General features: G+C 50.3%; 1 protein-coding gene across 2 annotated transcripts; it reads right to left on the reverse strand.

The window, feature by feature from the left end:
• Nucleotides 1-1,866: 1,866 nt before the first annotated feature.
• PCDH8 (protocadherin 8) lies at nucleotides 1,867-6,233 on the reverse strand. 2 transcript variants are annotated; one of them, XM_056329936.1, is made up of 3 exons: nucleotides 3,721-6,233; nucleotides 3,368-3,578; nucleotides 1,867-2,889 (listed from the first exon to the last, which is right to left on the reverse strand). In XM_056329936.1, the coding sequence occupies exons 1-3, from the start codon at nucleotides 6,130-6,132 to the stop codon at nucleotides 2,516-2,518; spliced, it is 2,997 nt and encodes a 998-aa protein (XP_056185911.1). In that variant the 5' UTR covers nucleotides 6,133-6,233; the 3' UTR covers nucleotides 1,867-2,515. The 2 variants fall into 2 exon arrangements, with proteins under 2 accessions (XP_056185911.1, XP_056185912.1); XM_056329937.1 differs by having other exon boundaries at nucleotides 1,874-2,889; nucleotides 3,368-3,575; nucleotides 3,721-6,224.
• Between the last annotated feature and the right edge of the window lie 13,669 nt (nucleotides 6,234-19,902).

Here is a 19,902-nt window from a genome sequence, read left to right on the forward strand (position 1 = left end):
CTTTTGGGAACAAAACCAGGAGACTTTATTTACACACACACACACACACCCCCCATTTCAAGATCGCCTCACACTGGGGTGGCCCAAACTCCTGGTTAGGCAGCAAGGAGCATCAACCCACCCATAGAAGTGCACAGGCTCTGTTGCAGGTAACAGTGAGAATTCAGCACCTCAACCCAACGCGATGGACTTGCCTTCGGCTGCGCTTATCTCCTGCCAGCCTCCCCCAGGAGAGCCTAGGGACCTGCGGTGGAGGTGTTGCACTATGTAACCCAGGCTTTTGAACTAGATGAGGAAGAACCAGCTTATCAGACTGCCCTGCTTTTTTTACAGAGAGCCTTTCCCTCCCTGTGTTCAGAGTTATGACTAATTACTTCACATGCAGGCTTGCTGCTCTGCATCACTGATGATTAGCCAGCAGGGAAGCTCCTAGCCTTCCTTCTCTGCACCCACCCTTCAGTCCCAGCTTCAGCTCTAAATTTAACCAAGACGACCCTTTTAGTTCATTAGATGCATCATGATTTTTACTACCAAGTTTAGATGAATCACCAGAAATGCTCACCTATTTTCCTGACCATAAAAGCTGTATCACAGGCGTTGCTTCCCAGTTGAGTCTTGCATCAGCCTGATTTCAATTCCCTTCAAGTACAGCCTCTGAAGCTCTCTGCCCACCACAAATCTTCACAGTGGCTTTTATGAAGCCCCTATTAAAACTCAGACTGTGTGCCTAAAAACTTGGTCAGGCTCTGCCACCTTTGCTACATGGGCTGGAGAAAGCTGGAAGTTGAGGGAGAAAGGGAATTTCTGTTCGTTAAGGGACATGCAGGTAGGATAGTGTTTTCTACTTACATTTGGAGACACAAAGTCTAATAGCACCTTGTTTATGTTTGAGAAGGCTTTATATTTTCTTTGTGAGTAATCTTCTATATATACGTACCATAGTAATTAGACATACAATTGAAGAATTAATGATAAAACCTAAAAGCTTTGCTAAATAAATTTTTTGGATTATTGATTTGTTCAAAATGTGAAATTATTTACTCCAGTTGAGGAGCAGTTCTTCTTTTTGGAAAAATTCAATCTAATATTAAAGCGCCAATAGAAGTGTTATCTCTGGTATAAGCAATTTTTTGAACACAGGAAGAAATGCTCATGCTTCAGTTTCATTAAATGCTATTCTATACCTGATTTCAGCAGAAGGATTTGAGATCTGCTTTTAGCTTCAAACCTTGAGGGGAGGGAACTTCAAAGCTCTATATGATTTTTTTTTCAGGGCTGTCATTTCTGGGAGAAGACAAAATACATATCACGTACGTTGACAAGCTCAACATAATCAACACCTATTCTTTCTGTTGTATGTACCTATATCCTTTCTCTTGATGTCTAAATATATGTACGCAAATGCAAGTTATTGTCCTTTAGTAAGGCTGCCTTAACAAAGGACAAACATATAAGCACATACCTATGCATCTTGACTCATATTGACATCTCAGCCAGATCAGAAAGCAAAGTACTCGAGTGGCTGCTGCTGCAAAGACGTTTGAACAGCATGAGCACTTCACTGATGGATCACTGAAGTTACACCCCTTCCCACCAGTGAAGGATCAAGCTGGAAGAGCTCAGACTGGGTAGTAAAAAAGCAAAGGTGAGCTCTGCCACCCAGCCCTCTCTCCCACCCATCATCAAAAAGCTCTAGAGCTAAACCTGCAGCGAGGTATTGCTGTAGATGAAGGGTGAGCAAGACTAAAAGTAGCATTGTTCATGCCCAGCCGCACCCCCCCCCCCCCGCAGTTCTCTGCGCAAAATACTTTTGTTGACCTATAAAGACTTCTGTGCTCTGAAGCGTGAAATCCACAAACAGATCCCTCCGACACATCACAAAACCTTTATTAGTGTTTACCAGTGACACAGATTACAGGAACCAAAGGCAATTAAATAACATTTAAGTTGACCACAGACTCAAGAAATACAAGTCACATTTGGCAAGGCAAACTTCTCAGTACACTGGGTTGCTTAGGTTATTACTACACTGTGAAAGAAGAATTTTCCTTACAAGGTTCTACATATTCAGGATATTATTATTAATTATTATTGTGTCTTTCAGACAGCTCCTTTGGCAAGAATTCCCATTTTTTAAGCTTTTATTATATAAAAATATAACCAATTTTCATTATGTACAAACATTACATTACACAATGTACAGGTTAAAAACACTACAAAAATGGCAGGCCATGGGTGAACCAAAAAAGAAAAAAATGTAGAAAACATGAAAAAAAAAATTTAAATACTGCACATTTCATAAAAATTACATTAACTACAAACAACGGCTTTTTGTTTGCAAATATCAAACAGTACTGATGTGATTGGAAATCTTTCCCAACAACTTCATTTTTAAGGCACATCTTGCATATTTACACACACGACACTGGATCTGGTCAATAACTTAAAGGCTCTCGGGAGTCACCTAGTTGTGTGCGCACAGGGACAGGGGTACTCGGGTAGGCTGCGTGTTGGGCTACACTTTCTCAGCTGTGTCAGTCTGGGGGCCCAGGTACCTAGTCGATGGGGCTGGATAGAGGGGCACCCCGATCTCCTGAAGGTCAGGGAGCCGTGCGGGGCGTGGTGGGGAGAGGAGCGTGATCGTCCGGTCAAAGTCCCTGTGCAGCACTTTCTCATAGACACTCTGAAGACCCACTGTTTTGGGCAGCTGGGCTTGATAAAAGTTGTCCCTGCGAAGGGGATCCCTGGGCAAGGACGTGCTCTTACAGAAAGTGGAGAGGGGTGCCGAAGGATGGGGAGAGGGGTGAGGGTTGGCTCGGCCACAGGAGGGGCTCCAGCAGCGGTCCGAGTGACCCAGGATCTTGCATTCTGCCGTGCATGCCCATAGACCTAAAGAGAGAGACACAGGAGGAGAAACTTGTCGTTACTGCAGGAGTAAGTCCACACCACTCAATCCTCAGCATTATTAGTCACGGGATGATTCAATGCACTGATGGAGCTGGGAGGCAATGCTCTACGGCACAACAAGAAAACAAGCTTAGGAAGGTTACGTCATTTTGCTAGGGACACTCCTCATAATCCTAACTTTAAGGGAGGTTTTTTGGGGAGGAAAACCCTGGATCAACCAGCATTTCCAGCATCTGCTAATTTGTGCTGGGCACTCAGTGTGGAGAGGAATCGGGAAAACCTAGCAGCCTGCTGTGAAGAGATGCAGAGGTGGGCAGTTTGAGCCATCCAGCATCAGGTTTCCTCCTCCAGCTGCCCTGCCTAACCACTGCGCCCCAGGGATGGGTCCCTCTGTCCACCTCCCTGTCCACCCGTCCCCTCTGTCTGGCGGGCCAGCCAGGAGCAGGGGCTGAGCCCTTACCGTTTTGCATGTGTGTGATGAGATCCTTCTTCAGGGCATCTCCGCTGATATCAGAGTCACTGTCATTAAAATCGCTGTCACCTTTGCCGCTGTCTTTGCCACTGAACTTCTCTGCCTCCCGGCCAGAGATGGTGTTGAACGAGTGCCCCTTCCAAATAGCCATGGGGGGAGCGGGCTCCTTGCCGTAGCTTGGAGCAGCAGCAGAACCCTGCTGGGGTGGGGGATCAAAGGAGACATGAGAAAGGGAAGTGGTGGAGGGTAAAAATTATCAGAACTGCACCTCTGTGATTCACATCCTCCGGGATGCCCCCCTCCCCATCCTCTGCCCCCCCTTCCCCACGGTGGGACCTTACCTCCCCACTCGGTCCTCTCAGCCTCTTCTGACCCTCATAGAGGCAAGTGCTGTCGCTGCCGCTCTCAGCAGTGGAGATCTCTTCGGCAGCGGGAGAAGGGTCAGGGCTGGTGAAAGAGGTTTTGCTGGGAAAGGTTCGTACCTCAAACACATTCCCCCTCTGGCTGCCCTCCTCCTGCCGGCCCTTCTCCAGGTGGGAGATGTCTACCTGGTCCTTCAAGGAAGCATTGTTTTTGATCTCATTCCCCTTCTTGCGCTTGTTACAGGTGGTGGCGATGGTGATTATAGCCACCAGGAGCAGAGTGCAGCTGCCTGCCAGGACAATGATCACGATCAGAGGGATGTCCCACTGCAAAGCCTTTCCTTCCCAGGAACTGGGCTTGGCTACATCCTGGATACTGGAAGGAGCAGTGGCAGTCACCAGGAAGTTGACTGTGGCAGTCGTGGCTAGGGGGGGTCTGCCGTTGTCTGTCACAGTTAGGATGACCTTGAACAGCTGTCCCAGCTCTTCAGAGAGGTCACCCCTCAGCACAATGTCCCCAGTGCTTGGGTTGATGCTGAAAAGGTCCTGCTGAGGCTCCTCCAGGAAGGCAAAGGTGAGCTCGGCATTGGCCCCATCATCTGCGTCTCGAGCTTTGATCTGCGCCACCAGGGAATCACGGGAGGTCTTGCTGGACACGCCAATTTCCACTGTCCCATTGGTGAGCACTGGGTGGATGATGACAGGAGGGTTGTCGTTCTGGTCCACCATCCTCACTTTGACCAGGGTGCTGCTGGAAAGCTGTGGGGAACCACCATCAGTGGCCTGGATCCTCAGGTCCAGCTGCTTGAGGATCTCATAGTTGAACATCCTCAGGGCATAGATGGCCCCAGTGGCAGGGTCCACTGAGACATAGGTGGAGATGGGGGCCCCCATGACCTGGGTGTCCAGGAGCCGGTAGGTAACCTTGCCATTGTGGCCAAGATCAGGATCGCGGGCCACCACGGTAGTGATGTAGGCACCTGGGGGGTTGTTCTCTGGCACGGCCACCTCATAGAGGGGCTTGGCAAATAGCGGTGCATTGTCATTCTCATCGCTCACCCGCACTGTGTACTGGCGGATGGTTTTGAAGGGTGGCGAGCCCAGGTCCTCAGCCACAACAGTGAGGTTGTACTCGGGGATGCGCTCGCGGTCCAGTGCTGCTGTGGTGACAATCATGTAGCTGTCCTCATAGGCACGCTGCAGAGCAAAGTGGTCGTGGCCACGGAGGCTGCAGCGCACCTGCCCGTTGGCACCTGAGTCACGGTCTGAGGCACTGACGAGGGCCACAAAGCTCTCGCTGGCAGCTGCCTCACTGACATAAGCCACGCCAGCGGCACTGGCAGCGCCACGGAGGGCACTGATGCTGATGCGTGGCGCATTGTCATTGACATCAGCGAGGCGCACGACGACGGTGCAGGTGGCGGCACGGGGACTGGCACCACGGTCCTGGGCACGCACGTCCAGCTCATAGGTGCGGGTGCGCTCATAGTCCACAGCAGCCTCCAGTGTGAGACGGCCCGAGCGCGGGTCAAGGCGGAAGAGTCGCCGTGCCTCGGGGGGCACCTGGCTGCTGAAGGCGTAGACCACCTCACCATTGGGACCCTCATCAGGGTCGGCAGCATCCAGATCGAGCAGCAGGGAGCCGGGCGGTGCATCCTCAGGCAGCTCCACCGTGACTGAGCCCTGGGCAAAGGCAGGGCTGTTGTCATTGGCATCGAGGACACGGACATGCACCGTGGCTGTGCCTGAACGTGCTGGGCTGCCACCATCTTTGGCCACCAGCTCCAGTGTGTAGGAGGGCTGGCGCTCACGGTCCAGCTCCTGGAGCAGCACCAGGTCAGCGCAGCGTGCACCATCTGCCCGCGTCTGTGCTTCCACACCAAAGTGACTGTTGAGGGAGACCTGGAAGCTCTGGATGGAGTTGGAGCCCACGTCCTCATCGACGGCCACCTCCAGCGGGAGACGAGTGCCAGGTGCAGCACTCTCTGACACTTCCAGTGCCATCTGGGCACGGGGGAAGTGTGGCGCGTTGTCATTGATGTCACGCACCTCCAGCTCCACGTGCACCAGGCGGTAGCGCTCCCTCCAGCAGCTCACCACATCGAAGGCCAGGACGCACTGGGGGGCCTGCCCGCAAAGCCGCTCGCGGTCCAGCCCGGCTTCACCGATGCTCAGCTGCCCGTCCTCCTCCCGCACCCGCACCAGCGAGCTGTTGCTGAACTGCCGCATCAGGCGGAAGCTCATCTCCCCCGGCGCCTTCACCGGCATCTCGTCGGCCAGCGTACCGATCACCGTGCCCGGCGCGCCCTCCTCGTCGGTGCGGTACCTCACCGTCTTGCAGCGGGACAGGGCCAGCAGGCAGGCGAGGGCCAGCAGCCGCAGGGGGCTCATGGCACTTGCGCGGGGCTCAGCCCGGCGGTGCGGTGCGCTCCGGGGAAGGGGGTGATGCGCGGTACCCGGGATGCAGCGCCACGCACCCTCCACCGCCGTCTGCGCCCCTCCGCGCCGCTGCACGGCCTTTAATAGACGGCGGTATGCAAATGCCCGGGCGGCGGAGCCAATGGGAGGCGGCGGGGCGCGGGCGGCGGGCGGCCCCCGGCGGTCCCCGAGCCGGGGCGGCCCCGGTAGCCGGCGGGAGCGAGGGCGCGGGGCGCTCGCCTTTGTGTTCTTTAACTCTCCGGGGTTTGGGGGTTTTCCTTTTTTCCCGGCTTTATTCCTCTTCCCCCCTTCCCTTCTTTCTTTCTTTCCTTTTTTCCTCTTTCGTTCCTCCCCTTCCCGTCTTTGCTATCTCTCTGGAGGCGCGGTAGCGGAGCTGGCGCGGGCAGCGCGGAGTAACACGCGCGCCGGGGTTTGTTTAATTGTGCCACAGGTCGGGCAGGTGTCGTGTCGCGGCATGCTGTGGCATGTCGTGTCGCGGCATGTCGTGCCGTGTGGCGGCGGGCGCGGGTGGGTGCGCGGGCGCGGGGCGGCGGCGGGCGCGGGTTGCGGGGGGCGGCGGCATTCAGCTGCGCGCCCGGAGTGCTGTGTTACTCGCGTGAGAGCCTGTGATCAGCGCCGTAAGTCGCCTTTCAGGAGATGTCCCCGCATGCTTTAGTATGCATGTCACCGCCCGGGTTTCTTAAGCCTGGGGCAGTAGCAGGCGAGGAAAAAAAAAAAAAAAAAGAAAGAAAGAAAAAGTTCCAAATAGGATTTAGCATAAGCTTGAGGAGATTTGGAAAGGTTTCAAAGATCAGGCTGTATCAAAGGCTTATGAAGCCCTCGTTAGCTGTAGAAATATAATAGCGTGGCAGGCTATCCCATTCGAGGAACCTATGTCTGTATTATTTCACTATGACAGGCTAAAGGGAGAGAAAGTTGAACAGTTTCCACAGAGGAGTTGGACTAAGTTGAATATAATGAGCAAACGCCACATGTATCCATTATGTCCCTCTATTCATTCCCAATCACTGCCATAACTCTTTGACTAAACGATGATGAGCGCTGAATTACACACAATGCCCTGCTCATATTAAAATACATTTAAGACCTATCCCTCCTGGTGCCCTGTTACGCCTATTCACAGGATTTTCTTTTTGTCCTAATAGGGCCTCTCTGGGAAGCAACACCAGTCTCGTTCCAGAACAAAATAACAGCATGAGGCTGAAACCTGGCACGAACCGGGGGGAACGAAACCATCTGCCCCGCAAGGCACCGGGGCCCAGCGCGGAGCCCGGCTCGGCCCCCCGGCCCCGCCGCGCCGGGCGGCCACGGGGGACACGGCCACGGGGGGGCGGCCATGGCGGGGGGGGGGGCGGCCACGGCGGGGGCGGGGACAGGACCCGACGGGGAGGGAAGCCGCGGGGTCGTGGGGGGACACCCGGCACTCCGCAAAACGGCATACCCTTCCTTCCCTCTGCCGGCCCTCTTCTTCCCATCCCTTTCCTTCCCGCCTATCTCCTTCCCTCTCGCTTCCCTCTTCTCCTTTCCCTCTTTCGTCTTCCCTCTTCCTTCCCTTCCTCTCCCTCTTTCGCCTTTCCCTCTTTTCTCATGCTTTCTTTTCCTCCTTCCTTTCCATCTTTCCTTGCCTCCTTCCCTTCTTCCTTCCCTCTTTCCATGTGTCAGGGAACCTAAGCGATGCGTTTCAAAGGAAGAGGGGTGACAAACGGAATTGGGGGGGCGGGGGGGAGGGGAATCCCTCCCGCTCCGGTTTTCTTTGGAAACCTCGGGTAAAGGCGCTCCGCTCCGCGATGCAGCATCCCGGGGGGCTCCGTCCCGGCTCCCGCGGGGGTGCGCGGGGTGCTGCGCGGGCGGCACGCGAGCGGGGGGCGGTGGGCTGCCCGCGGCGCCGGCTTATGGAAATGGGATTTAAATCGCGCCTCCGCGCTGGCTGCAGGGACGCGGGGGGGGACGGCCGCCCGGCCGCCAACAAAAGCTCCCGGAACGCCTGGTTTCCATACCAAAAGCCTCCGCGGAGCTCCTCGCTCCGGCCCGCGGGGGCTCCGCAGGCGGCTGTGCCGGGCCGGGGGCCGGGGCCGGGGCCGGGGTCAGGGGTTGGGGGTCGGGCTGCGCGCCTGGGAACGGGGCTGCCGGCCGGGAGCGGGCAGCGGGCAGCGGGGCGGCCCCTCGTGTGTAACAGGATTATCTTTGCCATTTCAAGTTCCATACAGCATGTAATTTATTTTTAATTAGGATTAGATCGAGCAGGGAAGGAGACCAGACCTTACACAGCCCCCCCCCCCCCCCCTCCCCCGCAAAGGCATGGCTATTCCAAGAGGAGCTCTTATTCTTTATAAAAAAATCAATCAATCGATAAACCAGGACCTGCGTTCACCTCCCACACACTTTGCAGGAGAAAAGGGTGCAAAGGGCTGTATTTTCAGTGTGTGCCCGAGTATCTGCAACCCAGTCCTTGCCTCACGCACTTGCGACCCAAACCCATTCTTAAGAGGGGTCCCGGTGGGCTCTTGCTCCTCATGCCTTTTTGGAGGGCAAATGCACTTTCTGTCTGCTTGGCTTATTCTGTTTCCACAGTCGTGACTTTGATTTAAAAATAAACATAGTTATCAATGACTCTGATGGAGCAAAGACTTTTCCCCAATAGTTTGGATAGAGTCCATTACAGAAATGTTCTGAAAGGCTAGTGAAGAATCCCATTTTACAGCTCAAAAATAAACATACGGATCAGCTGCATTAAAAGCACTTCTTTGAAATATTGTGGTTAAACAGCCCAGATTGGTTGATTGCTCCATGTGGGGACATATGTTCTTACAAACTGTGCGTATTGTTACTAATGGGGATTCTCACACCACAGCCTTTCCTTTGAATCTAAGGCACTGGTGGTTTCTCTGGAGCTGTTGCAAGGTTGTTTTAATAATTTACCAGATCTCTTGCACTTTGTGCTTTTGCGGAGACTCAGAGCTGGCTAAGAAGGAGGCGTTTTGCAGTGTCCAGAGGTCTGCTCTCTGCTGCCAAGCTCCTTCCTGTACCTCTTAGACACAGAAATCAAATCTGCTCCGAGGTGGGTGTCAGGCATAGGAAAAAGCAGGACTCCCCCACCCACCCCTGCAAACTGAATGCCTGGATAACATGTTGCTCCCCAGGAGTAAAAGCACTCCTAGATCACCAGCCTGATGCCAACAGCAACCAAGTCAGTGATGGCCAGCAAATCACTCCAGGTTCCCTTTTTTAGCTTTAAATTTACTTTTTCCCTGATTCTGATCCAGCTTTTTGAAATCAAGTTTGTGGGTGCTTTTCCCTGCTCCCCAGATAGTTACTGCCTTTCATGGGGTGACAAAGACCCAGGAGCTCCTTCTCCTCTTCCCTTCACTCTTCCAGGTGAGCACAGGCACTTACCGCTCTGGCCCTTTTCACCATCACCTACAGCGCTGTAAGTTTGCCGATGTCTCAAGCTGTCAGTGTCCTCAGTGCAACAGGGCAAGATTTTCCTCCTCTCAGCAGGTGTCTGGGAGTCTCTCCAGTGATCTCTGTTGATGGAGATAAGCCAGAAGGCATTGTATTTTGGGGCCGTGAGAGAAAGTAAGACTCCCATAGGGATCCAGCCCAGTACCTTAAGACCACATCTACTACCTTTAGCGGGTACATGCAGCTAAATGCATGCATGGGACGGTGGAAGCAAGCCAGGCTTTAAGAAGAGGTGGCTGTGTTATATGTGCTTACCCTTTCCCAGGAGATCTTTGGGGCACCAAGCCCTGGCTATTGAAAGTGTCCCTCTCTCCCTGGCCCTTGGTTCCCCTCAACATATGGTGCATGGTGACTGCATGCCCTCAGGGTGGTAGGGCCGGATCCCCTTGTAGCATAAACCCTAGGGTGGTATGACTTTGCTGGGGCTTTGCTGAGCCTTGCAGGAGAAGCCAGGCTGGCTGGGCATGTTCTCCAGCTGGTCCTGCTCACCTGCATAGCCAAAGGGTCTGGCCAACTTCTCTCCAGCCGTGAAGTTGAGATGGAACCCGTCCCCCCAACCCTCGACTGTGAGCCTGCAGAGGGGTGCCACAACCTCCTTCCCTAGAAAGCCATCTCCACCCTCAGCCCTTGTCTCTTTCTTCTTAGGCGTCCCTGCGGGCTTGGCTGCCTTGGCTGATCTACAAAAACAAAGGAATTCCTTCTGCTTCCCGGGCTAAACAATTCCCCCTGTTTAATCACTTCTTCCGCAACCAAGGAAGTGTGGGTTAACCTGTCAAGCTCCACAAGCCCAGGCTGACCAAAAATCCTGGAAAACAAAAGAGTGGAATGAAGCGGCAAAGGGTTTTGTGGCTCTATGACTGTTTGTGTTGGAGGGTAGCATGTGGCATTGTGCTTCTGTCTCCGGCCATGCAGGCTATAGAAGACGGAGGCTGCGATCCTTCCTGTGAGCTGCGCGTTGGTACCAGGGTTATAAATCATCCCAATCATTTGTTTGTTATATTTGCTTTAAATGCTTCCCTGCCTGTATCTGCCGTCTGTGAAATGTGTGCTAGAAGAAAGAGTTTGTTTTGCAGAAGAAAGAAATCGCATGGCCATACCCCCCACTCGGCAAGCAGTTTTGATTCCACAGGGAATTTATTTTTTAATTGGATTAATTTCTAGCCTCTCCCAGAGTAGCAGCTGGGGTCTTTGATTCAAGAGGTTAAAACAAAGGGGCATGAAACAAAAGACCAGTTCTTCGTATTCCCCACACAGCGTGGGCCTCGTGCATGCTGCCCGGAGGTATCCCTGGAGTGGCGCATTCCTAAAGGTCCCCCCACGTGGCCCTCAGCTGGGGTCTACTGCAGGCTTTTTTGGGGTGCTTCCTAGCCTGTCTTGCCTGCAAGGTGGCTAGATGTGAGTTTTTCTGTCCTATCCCACAACCCAGCTTGTGGTCCCACAGAATCTTACCCCTTGGTGTCCCTCCCTTCTTCTGCCCCCTCCTTTTCCAGCTCCTTTTACTCTCTACCTTTTCTGCCCCAGAAGAGATAGATGAGGCTTTTCAACTGTTAAACCGCAAGGCAGATGCCCAGGTTTTCAGTTCTCAGCTCTCTCATCTGGAGCAAGCTAATGAGGCTTAGCCCCACCACGGTCTGGGGTATTTAGGTACTTAACTGCCATTGAATGCCACACGAGTTTGACATATTTTAGCCTGGATGAGGGCTTGAGGCTCTCTCAAATTCATCCCCTTATGCCCACAGAGCACTTCATTACCTCACAGCGGAGTTGTGAAGAGGAGTGCACCACGGGCTGCGGGTGCATTGGACAGATGACAGCCTAAGTCCTGCTGTTTGCCCACCGTGAGGACCGTTAGGAGATCAGAGATGCCCTTAGAAGGAACAGTCTTTATTATGGACCCTTTCTGGCTATTTTGCCTCAGTGCCTTTGGGTTTAGAGGAGGCAGGTAACAAAGTAGTTATTTACACCAGGTTCTGATGCAGGCCTTCAGAAGAAATGCCCACCCTCTCTATAGCTTGGAGTCTAGTCAGATTGCTGGGATGTTAGAGGGGAGCTGCATGGCTTCTCTCTCTGGCTGTTGTGAATTGGTGTTCCCTCTCCATGGCTGCTGCTGTACACCTGGCTGGGATGTCTTTCATACCACTTTGAAGGTGTCCAGGCTGCTATACTTGGCTTTCCTCCAGCAGTTCCTTGTTTCCTCCTGGGCCTCATTCACATTCTCCTCCTTGAAGGACTGTTTGGGATTTTAGATTCTTACGAATGATGAATGGGTGGAAGAAATCCACCTCTCAGCTACCAGGAAGATGTACAGTCCTCTGTGAATACTTATGTGTGGTAGTTGTGAAGGGCTCCACTGATTTCTCTGTGGCAGGTCCCTCACTATCTGGTGTGCAAGGTCCTTTCCTGAACGCCCTTCTGCTGCCCCTGGCCAGCCAGTGCCACCCAGCCAGTGCCACACTAAACCAGCACAGCCACATCACTCCCTTGGCTCTGCCTACTTCTTACAGTTTCTGAAGTCCTTTCCAGTAAGGTCATATCATTATATAAGCACAAGGAGAGTTTACATACATGTCAATATGTTGTTACTATGCCAGTAAAAATATCCTCTCCGTTACTCTGCTGTCTCTGCATTTTCAGTCTTACCACACACACATGATTTCTTGCCCCGCTGATACATCCATGCGATGAGGAGGGGGCACAGGGAAGTGATCCTCGTTGTGGTCCTGGAAACAGAGAAGTGGCGTTAGTGTGATGCCATGCTCGAGGTAATTAGCTCAGTGTCACAGGGTTAATGAGCTTGGGCATGGCACCACAGCTTCAGATTCCCAGGCTGGTGGGGCTTTGTAGGTTCATGCCCTGGTCTGCTCCTGGTTGTTTCCCAGAGGATTACTGTGAAGGACAGCATGGGGGAAAAATGCAGTGCAGAGGCAGGGACTCAGCCTTGTGCCATGAGTTCCTTCCTCCATCTCGCCTCTCCCTCTCCCCCCTCTTCCCCCCCTTGTCCTCTATCATAATTGTGCCTCAGCTAGCAAAGTCGGAGCCCCCCAGCTGTGAAGGACTAAGTCTCTTCTTCTCCCAACCTCCTGAGCAGCAGCAGGCTGCAAGCAAGAGTGTGCCTTGTGTCACTTGTGTTGAAGAGGCTGTGAGAGCAGGGGAAGAGCCCAGACGCAGGCGGCTGCCGCACTTGGCCGCCTGCCAGGGCAGGAACACTATTCACTCCCGGGAAGCCGGCGAGCATCCTCCCTCAGCCAGCCGCCTGCCGAGGCCGGGAGCCTGCCCAGCCCAGGTTTTATTTTGGCATGGCAAGGAGCCTCCTGGCACTGAAGGAGTGAATTCGATCAAGCCACTCTTCTTCATCCCGATTTTGGGATCATCTCCCTTTCCTATCTGCAGGTGGGGCTCAGAGTTAAATCTCCCTCGCTGTCTCTACCTTTAACGAGCTGGATTTTTTGTAAGGATGGATTTCAGCTTCCATGCCTGCCAGCATGCTGTTGCCTGACATGCAGCCAGTTCTGGGCAGAGCAAGGCAGGGAAATAGTACACAACAGTGAAGATGAGGATGGAGAGCACACACATCCCATTACAAGAAATTAGGAAAGGCTTTAAATATTAATGCCAAATTGATAAGAAGTAAACTTTGCAGAAGCTTGGGGACTAGCGCAAATCTGGTTCCTAAATCATGTATGTACTTTTGAGTATTTCACCCAAGATTTTTGCTTTAAGGTTTTCTACTACTGCATTTTGCTGCATTTCATGAGCTTGGGGTGTTGCTCAGGATTAGGTCAGACTGCTTTATGAGGCTATGGGAAGACTTTTCCCTTCAGATTTTTCTGTCGGCATCTGACATTCTTTGACCTCCACAGGACTTTGACCTCCAGAGCTACAAAATGTTCCAGTACTCACCTCCTGTCTTTCATGTGTGGTGTTTGCTCATTCTCCACGTATGCTTCACTGAAGGGGGCTGGCTGAGGAGGCCCAATGTTGCCTCTGGGTGATGTGACCTGGGACTGGAGCTGCTGTTAGAGTGGAGAGGAACAGAGCTGTTTCTCGTGGCTGAGGGATGCACCTGCACTGTAGCCCAGAGCAGCATGTTTGCCCATCTTTAGGAGATAGCCAGGCAGCTCCTGAATGTCACCCGTCTCTCCCATACCTGTAAGTCTGTAACACTGAATGAAATTCTCCACACTCTGGCTCTGCCTAGTTCACTTCTGCAGACGTGGCGTATGATGATATGGACCTTTCCCAATTTTGGGGGAATTACCGGTTTACCTTTTCAAGTTTAACCATCTGGTACATTCACTTATTTGATATACTTTAAAAAGAGGTGCACAATTTTACACGTCACCCAGCGTCTGTGGTTTTTGCATCTGGAAATACATCTGGAAATAGACACCAGCATGTATTTCACATGTGATCCCCAGGAAAAAAAAAATTGGCCCCAAAGTCTGCAGAATTCTGTTCTGAAAAGTTAAATAAATTGTTGTCACTTTTTAAGTGCTATAATACATGTGTGGAATGATCTCACAAAAAAAAAAAAAAAAAAAAGCTTGAGGCTTAGAGAATAGGTGCTAAAGAAATGCATCAAATCAGACCAAAAAAGAGGCATAAAATCTATGTTATCCCAAGAAATAAGGGCTGACAGCTCAAGTGACTTTTCTGCTTGCTGCTGTACTAAACATCAAATTTGTGTTTCTGCCTAAAAGAATTTGCATCTCTGCAGTGAGCAGATCTGAAGGTTTTGTTTTTGCGGGAGAGTTATGCGGTGGTGGGTGAGAAGCAGAAAATGATGCAATTGGGCACAGTTTGTAAGCAAAGGGTCACGGATGGGTGAAACCTTGCAGAAGTTAAAACTGAAAAACAAGCATTCGGACATGCTCCTGGAGCAACCTGAACATTTAGAACTGGAGAGGTCTGAGTTTGCCTCAGCAGCATTATGTATGTATATATATGTGCCATATATTATAATGAATATGATAATTATAGGAGATAATTTATAATATATGTGTATTAAATAGGAGTGCCTCCTCAGTAGGCTAAAACAATGCTATGAGAGTCTAAAGAAATGTGAAATCTAATTACTGTAGCTGTGTAAGTGAAGTAATGAGGAGCTTGAGAGTGTGACTGATAAGCAATTAGATACTAGACTAATGAGCAAGCTGTCTACAGTCCATCAAAAGAGTAAGGGAGGCTTGTGCAAGACACTCCTGGCATTGCAAAGAGGAAGACCGTATCCAAATGCAGCTTTCCAAGATACATAACACAACATGAATACATGATGCTCGTTAATGACTGGAGACTGTGTGCTCAGCTCAGGGGTAAAGTCATTAACCAGTCAAAAGACGTGTGGCAAACCCACCGGAGATGAGGACAGCAAAAAGTACAAAATATAAGGAACTGCAAGTATGTAGTGAAAAGCTGTAGTCTGGAGTGAAGGCGTTGGATTAGTGACCCCCCAGCACTGAGTTTGCTGTGCTATCTTACCCCAGATAAAGGAGCCAGGGTCAGAAATTGGTGTCAGGTTGGGTTTTGTGGTCCTGACAGACCACAGTCTGCCACATTGGCAGGTCCAATGTGCATCTGGTCCTGGCAGAGCTGGGCTGGGAATGGGCAGTGGAGAGGTGAGCAAAGGCAGCAGGAGCAGAGGTAGAGGGCACACTGGGGAAAGGCACTCAGGCTCTATATGTCCTATAGGTAGTCCTGTAAGAACAATACTTGTATAGAAGACTGCCTCCAGGATCTTATTCTTCAGCAAGTGTTGTTAACTATTTAAGTTGAAATTTTTCATGCTGGGTGTCTGCTTCAGGCTGTTTATTCTTTCTAGGAGAAAGTTTCAGCTGAAGCCATTCAGCTATCTCCAGGAAGGAAGCTAGGGTAGATTTATCCTAGGCCTTTTATTGGTTGTTTTGCCTGTAGGATAAATACCTAGACTCTCCTCTTTTTATTTTCTGGTTTGTTTATTTGTTTTTTAAATCATGGGGTTTTCACGGTTTCACTTGAGGACTTGAAATTCTGCAAGAAGTTGCCCTGCTGAAGCAGGCAAGTGACTTGTGCCATTTCTGTGAGCATTCAACTGAACCGGGCTATACTTTTGAAACAGTGCAGTCCCCAGGTCAGTAGACATTAAGCAGGTAAATTCCCTGACAGGGTCTACCTGCAGTGAGCACACCATGACCTTAGCGGGGACTGGCTTTTGTTTTAAGTGCAGGCTGGACAGATCCAGAGGCCTGAAAGCGGTCTGCATCTCTCTGTGATCTCAGGCAAGTGGGTAAGGAAACTGCTGGGTTTGACGAAAGGAGGGGTGAAGGTTTGGGGAAAGAAACATCAGAAGAATCTGTTTCAATCATAGTAGCTTTTTTCTTGGTCTGCTACAAACTTGGATTGCTATTCCAGGTGAGACAGAGCCAACTATTCCTCTGCTATCAGGAAACATCCATCAAAACCCACCAGCAAAACATCCCTTACCCTCTTGATTTCAAAAGGTTGGTGATGGTAGCCCAGTGCTGGCTTTGGCTCTGTGCTTCCTCAAACGGGGCACTGTTTGTGCAATGTCCCTAAGGCTCCCAACCCTGGGGACGACTGCCAGAGAGCTGGTGGTGAACTTATGCTTTTCCAGTATCTGTTACTTTAAAGTCTAGGAAGATAGGCATCAAGCATCATGGTGTCTGCAATGTCAGGCCCTCCAGAGTGAGGGGAAAGCAGGCCTTGAGTATTTCATCTTAGGTGTGCAAAATTAGTGGATATTTATCTACTAACCTGCATCTCTCTGTGCCTCAGCTCACCAGCTGTAATGCAGAGTTAATGATACACCCTCCTTCCACAGGTTCATTATGGAAATAAGATAATTAACATCTGTGAATCACTATAATTTAAGAGTGGGGAAGGCCAAAGAAAAGTCTATCAGAAAATTATTGCCTCCATCCTGAGCAGGACTTCAGTGATGTGAGGAAACTGTGGCATGGAGCAAGGACCCAGAATGGGCCACAGAAGGGAACGAGGGCTCTTGGGTCTGTGGAGCAGAGCAGGAGAGCGGTGGAGATATAACGTTGCACTGTGCAAACATAAGGGTTGTATCACAGTGTGACTGGGGCTGCAAAGAGCACCTTAGGCCCCATATTTCCTAGTTTAAGTGCCTGACTTTGCAGTCTTACTAATGTACTTCCAGTGCAGTTCTCTTGGGTGTCATAGCCACTGAAATAGATAGGTCTGTGGAGGGAAAACCCTGTCCTGCATGCCCTGTAATCACACAACTTGCCAGTGGCATGATGGAGGTTTAGATCAATGATTGCTCATTAAGCAACAAACTTCGTCTGCCCAGGTGGCGACTTTTTTTTTCACTGTCCTCCAGGTACGCAGTGACCTTCTTGGCTTCCTTTTCCCTGCAGCTGTAAACCTTCTCCCCTCTTCCTGTGGTGATGAAGGAACCTCTGCATGGGGCTCCCTCATTTTTCTGCCTCACAAATGCGCTGTTTGAGAATAAATAGCACTGACGCATTATAGGGGGTCTGCAGCTTCCTGAGAAGGAAAACAGGCTTCTAAGGTGGTCAAAGGATAAAGATCCACGTGAGCCTTGAGGCAAAGCTGTGACAAACTCATTTTGGGCAGCCGAAAATGATGCTCAGGCACAGTTTGGTTAAGGTGTGCCTTGTGAGTTTGAAGATCTAGGTTATACTGCCATGCCACGGCCTCGCTGTGTGTTCCTGGGCAAGACATCTCTGTCTTACGGTTGACACAATACTCCACACAGGGCAGTGGGTTCAGCCTGTGTTTAGGTCCTTTAAAAATGCTGCAATGAAAAAAAGCAACACTACTGATTTTATTTTTCTAAAACCCTTCCAGACACCTAAAATCTTGGTGAAGTCATTATTGATGGAAATTTCCTCCAGAATAACTCTTCTGGAGAAAATGTGGGCAGGGAAAGGGGGCTGTGGGGTTTCATCCAGTGGGAGAAGCTGAAGGTCTGCTCCCATTGGGATGTCAGGGCTGTCAGTGGTGTGGCAGATGTGAGTGGCAGGGGTGGAGGCAGGTAGGACTCTCTGTATAGGGAGAACATAGTGGGGAGATGGTGGGGTGGGAAAACTTGGGATGAGTGAGCAAAGGTGGGAGAAGGAGGACCAGGTTGGGGGACTGGGTGGTGAAAGGAGTTGGCGGGAGAATTTGGAAAGGGAGAAATGGGCTAGAGCCTGGAGGGAGGAAAGGGGGTGGTGAGACGGCAAATCTGGGGTGCATGACTGGGCCGTGTTACAGGGTTTGAGGAAGCCTGGGGAGCTGAGGGCTTGGTGGGAAGTGATGGGAGCGATGTGGTGGGAGTGCTGGTGTCCCAGAGGCTTTGAGGCCAGCATCTGGAGTCAGGAAGGCTCGGAGCTGTGGTCTGGGAGTAGCTGGGGAATTTGAGCTTTGAGGTGGTTTAAGAGGCCTGGGGCAGCAGAGGCTGGGTATGGGCATTTCTGTGGGAAACCGAGAGATCTGGAGCGGGAATGCTGAGGGAAAGGGGCTTTGCTTCTGGGGGACAGCAAGGGCATGTGTAGGGCTGATTTTCTGGAAGAGGAGGGACTTTGGGATGGCTGCTAATATGCATCGTAGTGTGCTGGGGTGCAGGCAAGGGCATGAGCTGGGGACCACTCCCAGAAGGCTACTGCATGCCTTCTTGCTATCATAAATGTGGTAACCCTAAGCATGCCAGAAGCTTCATCTGTGCATGCATCATGCAGCTGGACGGTCATGTTTGCTCTATCACCTGCACAAATTAATTACTGTTAAGTGGGGAACAGACCTGTCTGGACATGTCCATGCCTTGAGTGAGTCCTATTAATATAACAATATTAATAGAAAAAATTCACAACTTCTCTCTCTGCTCCCCTGTTCTGTGGCTTATCCCACTTCCTTTCCACATCCAGTTGAGACAGTGCACTCCTGTCTTTCCAGTTGCTCCACAGTGTGTCTATCTCCCTTTCTGAGAGTAATCCTGGAAAAAGCATTATATACCTTTACAACCAAACATGTACCACAGTACAAAGCATTTAATAGAGAGCTTTCTTACATCTCACAATGTTGTTTAGGGGCATAGTGTCAGGACACAGGGAATGGTTGTAGGATGGCTCTCAAAAGCATTTAAAGCTGCACATAGGCAAGCTCAAACTGTGCATAGCACAGTGGCTGCCATCCTGTGTTGAAGCACAATGTCCAGCCTGATGATGCTGGTAATGTAAGCTGTACTCCTAGCCTGTCCATTTCAATTTACAGTATTTCACCTGAAATCCCTCTTTAATCATAAGCAGATAGGAAATTACTTATTACAGAATGCCATAGGTACATATGGTGCTTTACGAACATATGAGGAGACAGATTGCTGCCCTGAAGAACTTGCAATTGGATTTAGACAAATACAATAAGAAAGAAAAAAACTATCGGGGCTGAAACTTTGAGCAGACAAATGCCTGTATACAATTGCATCAGTTGCAGTCCATGGAAATATTCTCTGGTTTTTGATTCAAGTGTTCAGCTGTGTCACATCTACTGCAGAAGCTGACAGACTGTTAGTTCCTTAGGTAGAAAATGCTTATATTTTAATGCGTGTTATGTCACAAATTATTAAACCAATTTAAATGTAAAAATCAACTGAAAGGACAAACTTATGTTTAAGGATGACCTGCAGCATCTAAAATGGAGACACTGACCAAACTAGTAGAAGCAAGGTCAGATTTTGTTTAGTTCAGATAATTTATGCCCAAGTTGTAATGCTGATGTAATTTATGTTGCATTTAGTGCTTTGTTTCCTATGAAATTTGACTGTGAGACAGTGTGATACGAGTAATATTTTAAGACGGGATTTTTATAGATGATGCTTGTAACTCATATACACGGCACTTTTACTGGTCTTTTTTTGTGGAAGGGAGAAAGGGATGAAGAAGGAAGGAAGGAAAGAAGAGAAAAGCACAAGGCAATAGCCATGTAGGATTCTATCCCTTTATATCAGGAATAACATTTTGCTCACTTTAATTTTTTTGGGTGTATTTTTCCTGAAAAAAATAAGCAAATATATTTTGAAAATTATAGACTGGCTAATGTAGCCTTACTATCCAGAGCAGTCCTGAGGTAGCCCTCCTGTTCTCTGCTCCATGCCTTTTTTTTCAGGCTTTTTGTTTAACCATTAGTAAAGAAGTCCAGCCCTTGTGCTACAAATCAGCTGGAAAAGATCCTGCTCGTGTGCTGTGAAAAAGTGCTGCTGAAGTATGCTTGGTACAGCAAAGGGAATGGTCCTTAAAG

The sequence above is a fragment of the Falco biarmicus genome, chromosome 2 (assembly GCF_023638135.1).
Source record: "Falco biarmicus isolate bFalBia1 chromosome 2, bFalBia1.pri, whole genome shotgun sequence".
In the NCBI taxonomy this organism is placed as follows: domain Eukaryota; kingdom Metazoa; phylum Chordata; class Aves; order Falconiformes; family Falconidae; genus Falco; species Falco biarmicus.